The sequence below is a fragment of the Canis lupus genome, chromosome 7 (genome assembly GCF_011100685.1).
Source record: "Canis lupus familiaris isolate Mischka breed German Shepherd chromosome 7, alternate assembly UU_Cfam_GSD_1.0, whole genome shotgun sequence".
NCBI lineage: Eukaryota > Metazoa > Chordata > Mammalia > Carnivora > Canidae > Canis > Canis lupus.
This window is the reverse complement of record NC_049228.1, coordinates 31249975-31255974: the sequence shown is the minus strand read 5'-3', so window position 1 is coordinate 31255974 and position 6000 is coordinate 31249975. Positions and strand designations below refer to the sequence as shown.

At 48.5% G+C, this 6000-nt stretch overlaps 1 protein-coding gene across 1 annotated transcript in view; it reads right to left on the bottom strand.

Annotated features, from left to right (window-relative positions):
- Positions 1-1434: 1434 nt before the first annotated feature.
- The window catches only part of GPA33 (glycoprotein A33), a 47062-nt gene continuing 42496 nt past the window's right edge, over positions 1435-6000 (bottom strand). The window contains exons 5-7 of the mRNA XM_038542651.1: positions 4486-4605; positions 3656-3779; positions 1435-3206 (exon numbers count right to left, since the gene is read on the bottom strand). Coding sequence (XP_038398579.1) covers positions 3074-3206; positions 3656-3779; positions 4486-4605 — 377 coding nt within the window. The 3' untranslated portion in view covers positions 1435-3073. The remainder of the gene's footprint in view (positions 3207-3655; positions 3780-4485; positions 4606-6000) is intronic.

Sequence of the window (6000 nt, the reverse complement as noted above, 5' to 3'; positions counted from 1 at the left end):
AAATGTCTAGCACACAGCCTTCCCTCAAACAATGATGCCCTTCGTCTCTCTTCTCAAGCACCATAAATCTTTGAACTGTCACCTGGAAACCACGCATTGGGAAGGGAATGCCTGACACCTTAAGGAGACTGTAATAGCTAATTTTGGCTGTAAGAGAACCTGCAACCATCTAATTCCCACTGTTTCTGGTTTGAAATAAATTCAGCAGGAGACTGTGGCCTTACCAGCTGATAATGTGATTTGAGACTCAAGTAAGAGAACCCCCACATTGGAGTATGGACCTTTCAGCACCATACCTTTTCCACTTGTTTGTTGTTCCACTTGAAAACAATCACTTGTTTTCCTTCAAGATGCAGCCCAAACATCACATTCTCCTTGGAACTTCCTTGAACTCTCTCAGGGTCTCCACTGTGTTCCTGCATCTTCTCCATCTCACATAATCATGTGCCTGTTACCTCCATTAGACTTTAGCTCCTCCTGAGTTATAATGTCTTGGTGACCTTTATATATCCTGCAGCCAGAACAATGCTTGGTACATAATAGGTGCTCACAAAAGATTTGTCATTAAATTAATGCAATAGGTCCTGATTTAAGGCTACTGAATTAATGCAATGGGTCCTAATTTCCCTCATTTTCTTACACAAGCCTGGAACGAAGGCATGTGAACCTTCAGAGCCTTTCCAGACCAGAGAGATAAGCCAGCCAAAACTAGGGGACATGGCCACCTCCCCTTCCATAGCTTTATCAAGAACATGCTTGTAGAGACTTGCACCAGGGGGACTGGAAGGCACCTCAAAGTATCTAAAGGACCAGGAGATGACCTTAAGCAAGATACATTGACTCTAAACATTATTTATTCAATAGACATTTATCAAGTGTCAACACATGCCATGAATGAGATTCAGTTCCCACTCTTGCAAATCGTATAGGCCTAGGCAGAAACAGACCATGGTAATGAGAGTACTGTGTAACAAGTGCTGGGACAGGAGGGAGCACAAGGTGCCATGGGAAGGGACACGGAAGAGACAACTTTGAACATATGGCAGGAGAGACAATGTCACAGGTGAGAACCAACTGTGGACCACACTGCTTTGAGGAAGGAGAGCCACCTGTTCTGACAGCTGCAACAAAAGGATTGCTTCCTCCTCTCTCAGGAGGAGCTCCACTTGGGGTATAAATGGCAAGAGCATCTCCACCATTTTCCCTGGACTATCCCTCCACTACCAGGTTGGGTTCTGTCCTGTTCCTAGCAACCACTGGAAGCAGTGCCACTGGCAATGGGACTCACAGGTTCTGACCTTGTACTCCGATCTCTCAGCCTGTCACCTTGCCGCGCCTCTCCTAGGAAGCAGAAGAGCTGTGCAATAAGCAGACACAAACCCACAAGACACGAGCTTTGCCTTAGTGTGAACAAACCCCACATTAAAAAAGAAATAAGAATTTCTACTAACAATTTTATTATTACTGATAGCATTTTGAATGAAGCAACGAATTTAACAAAATGTGTAAAAAATATATATTTTTTAAAATCTCAAATGGATGATAGATTTATAGAATTGGTTTTCCGATCAGAAAAGACAATGATGTTTATTTAATAGGAAACTACCTTTGGGCGTGACTAGCCACAGGACCCTGAGCCCTAGGCTGGGACGCTGCCTGTGCTCCGACAGCGGGGAGACAGGCCAGGCCAGCGGGGAGCTGCGGCAGGGCAGCGTGACTGTCAACGAGCAGAGCAGAGCTGGCACAGGGCAGGACCAGGCTGGCAAGGTCAGGGTTGGGTGTCAGGAAGCAGGGGTGGGCATGCCGGTTACTCTTGAGAGGAGTCATCATGATGTGAGAATGTGGGACCAGCTGAAAGAGGCTCCTGTGTGTGTACAACTGTGTGTTCACTTGTATCAGCACGTAATTCATTCACTAAACCAGTAAAGAGGTTTGTGCGGGAGTTGTTAGTCTACAAACATATCAGAGAGACCAGGGAGGAGAAGACTCAACTTATCAAAATAGGTACCTAGGGGATCCCTGGGTGGCTCGGTGGTTTAGCACCTGCCTTTGGCCCAGGATGTGATCCTGGAGTCCTGGGATCGAGTCCCGCATCGGGGTCCTGGGATGGAGCCTGCTCCTCCCTCTGCCTGTGTCTCTGCCTCTCTATCTCTTGTCTATCATGGGTAAATAATTAAATCTTAAAAAAAAAAAAAAAAAAGGTACCTAGATTCAGCTGGAGTAAGTGCTCACTGGAAGGGCTGGGGCAGGGGGCAGTGAAGCCCAGGCTCTGGCCCAAGGAGCCTAGGCATATGCTAATGCTCAGATAACTGCTGTGTGGCCCTGAGGAGTGACAAGTTTGTTCCCATGTGTAGGGGAGATCAGGGTCCAGTTATAGGAATCACTGGGATTTGAGACAGGCCTATCGGGAAAAGTGGAGATGGAAACTGCATGGGCATCCCAGCCAGAGACAGGAAGTAAAGAGCCCCGGAGGAGATGTGCAGTGGAGTGGGAGGTGGCCCTTGTGAAGAGTTTCTGGAGTGTGCAGGAAAGCTGTGGGAGATGAGCTGCAAAGAGAACTGGAGGCCAACGTGGTTCCTGAAGCAGGAGTTTTCACTCAGGTTGGCTAAATAACAGGGAGTCCTTCTCAGGCTCATTTATTCAACAAATATGTACTGTATGCAGATGCTCCCCAGGGTGCTGTGCACACAGGGCAGCTGAGCAGTTCCTGCTCTCCCAAGGGGGTGCTGCTTCTGCAGATTTCAGACCACTCACAACCAGGAGTACGCAGGCTCCATCCTATGCCTCTGGGAGCCTCCCAGCTGCAGAGGAAGCTGAGGCTGTGGCCTGGTCCAGGCTGAGGGCCTGGCCGTGAGCTAGGCAGGGGAGTAGGAAGGGATCACTTCGTGGGTGAGGGCACTTGGCAGTCAGTCACAAGATCCCCTTAGCCAAGTCCTCCAGCAGATGACATAGGGAAGAAACATCCCATCAGTGACTGGAATGGAGGGCTGGAAAAATGGGGCAAGGAGAGGGGAGGCAGAGGCAGAGAAATGACACCAATCTCCCCCCCACCTCAGCCTGCAGCATGCTCCAGTCACCGGTCAGCGTGGCCATAGGACTCCCGCCCAGTGCTCCTCTCATCTTCTTGCCTGTAGTCATCCTCCTCTTCCGGCTCTGTTGGAGGCTCTCTCACCTGCTCTGAAGGCTTCTGGTAGGCCACCTGACTCCTGAGAGCAGGGAGGACAGAGGGGAAGGGTTGCTCTCACTCCAGCTGGGGGAGCTGGGCCTAGCACTCCTTATGGGAAGAGGAGACATTGGACCTGCCATCCCTACCCATCCAGATGCGAAGGGACACTAGGCTGACGAGCTAGCTCAGAGTAGACAGGTAGATGGCACAGACTGGCTCTGCTCATGAGCTCAGGGTGTGAGAGGAACAGGCTGGCTCACTAGGTAAGGAGGGGCGAGCCCGTGGAGGTGGCTCTACCCGACGCTGCCCCTGAGCAGGCCACAGGAAGCCTGGGAACTGCGGGCCTTGGAATCAAGTGCCAGGACTGCAACGCCACTTGCAGGGAAGCTGTCCCCAGTGGTGGCATGAGTGGAAAAGGCCATGAGGAGCTGTGATACTTCCTCCCACTCTGCTCAGCTCCTTGCCAACAAGCTGCCCACAAACACTCACAGCTTGGTGTCCTCAGCCTCATCCTTCCCCCGGCAGCAGCAGCAGTAGACAATGATGCCAAGGATGATGATGGCAGCGGCCAGGCCCCCCGCGATGCCCGCATACAACGCCACATTCATGGAGGCTGCAAGAGACAGAGCAGAGCAGCTGTACCTCCCGAGTGCTGACAGGAGCCCAGGCATCTGGGGAGGCTGAGCCAAGGTGGGGGGTGCCTCTGGGCAGGCTCAGTCTTCCTCCCAGCCCAGGGAGTGCTGCCAGCTTCTAGTAACACTCTGTGAAGGGCATGACCTGGTAGGAAGGCAATCAGGTAGGTCTAGAGACTACTCTTCAGGATGGAGGTGTACACAAAGATACACAGGCCAATAGATTTGTGTCTCAACACTCTCTGGGCCACCCAGGTCCCTAAAAGCCCTCAGCTGTCAGCCATGCCAATTCCTACTCTAGCTTGTCCTTGAGCTGGTGGAGGTGACCCACACCAAAAGATAAAGTCCAGACTCTGGCAACTGACTCTGGGTACTTCTCTCAGGCCCGCTGAGTGGTGCTAAAGGCCGGCAGGACCGAGCAAGTCTCCAGCAGTCAGTCTGAGGCTCTACTTCCGAGAACCAAGGGAACTGGACTGACCTCTAGGCAAGGGAGCATGGAACAGGAGCATTTGGCTGAGGTCGCCCCAGCTACCCTGCCAGCCGGTGCCCCTAAGGAGGCTCCCCAATTCACCTCCACAGGGTCCCTCTCAGCTGCCTCTTTGGACCCCAAGCTACTGATCTTTTGGCCATTGTCCAACCCACCCCCCCAACTCCTCACCCTCCCTCCCACCCCCAAACCACTCTTACGAGGTCTGACAGCCACAGTGATGTTACAGGACTCCATCCCCACCTCATTGCTGGATGTACAGATGTAATAACCCGACATGTCTGTGGAGATGTTCTTCAGAGACAAGGTCTGGCCTGTGACTGGGAAGGAAGAACAATCAGGGTGAGGAGCCCAAGCACCATAGTTCAGTAGAGACACCTAGGAATTCAGATTTCTAGGCAGATGCAAGCACTGCCACTGAACTTGTCTGAGCCTCCTCTGTAATATGGAGAGAATATCGACCTCTGGGCCTTCCAGAACAACTGCAGGCAGGATACACAATTCTAAAGTGTTTAGAATTCAGTCAGGCCCCCTAGGTTTGAAGCCTGGTTCTGCCACTGATTAATTTTGTGACCTTGGCCCAGGAACTTAGCCTCATGGAACCTTAGCTTCTTTATTTATAAATAGCAATAGTCCATGTGAGGCACAGTAATAGTGAGTATAAAATGAGGTATTGATCAATACAAGCCCACATCAGAACACTTGATGTATATTAAGTGCTCAGGAATAATAAAATACATTATATACCACACAAAATGCTTTATAACTAGAAGATATGGTTATAACCACTTTTATGATCTTCAGAAACTGAATCCTTGAGCTTGGACTTATGGAAGAAGTCTTTGAGAAACCAAGAATGGCCCAATAGTCCTCATGAGAAACCTTCCTGCTAAATATGTGATCCTATGAATCTCTTCACCTTGAAATGGAAAGCTTTATGCTTAGACACATTTATATGCCCTGTCTTCAAAGATGCTTTGTCCTAACTGCTATTTTGAGTGGAGAGTTAGAGACCTGTTCCTCTGCTTTGCAGCAGTTAGCCTTGTAAGATTCTGCTGCCATCAAGTGGCTGCATTTCCTCCAGAAGAGATGTTTGGCCTGGCAAGTAAGATCCAGTCATGCACTGCTCAGACATTTTAGAGGTGGTTCATAATCTTCAATAACAAGTCCAGGCTTTCTCTAACTGACTTATTTCACTCACTATTATACCCTCTAGCTTCATATTGTTGCAAATGGCAAGATTTTCATTCTTTTTTTTATGTCTGAATAATATTTTGTATATGCATACCACTTCTTTATCCATTCATCAGTGGATGGACACTTGGGCTGCTTCCATATCTTGACTATTGTAAATAATGCTGCTATAAACATAGAGCTACATGTATCCCTTTGAATTTTTGTTTTTGTATTCTTTGGGTAAATAGTAATGTGATGACTGGATCATAGTGTAGTTTGTTTTTTGTTTTTTTTTTTTTTAACTTAAATTCAATTAGGATCGTAGTGTAGTTCTCTTTTTAACTTTTTGAGGAACCTCCATACTGTTTTCCACCTATGTAGAATTTAAGAAACAAAACAAATGAGCCAAGGGAAAAAGACAGAGACAAATCATCAAACTCAACACCCAAAGAACAAATAATCCAATCAATAAATGGGCAGAAGACATGAACAGATATTTCTCCAAAGAAGACATACAAATAAATGGCCAACAGACACAT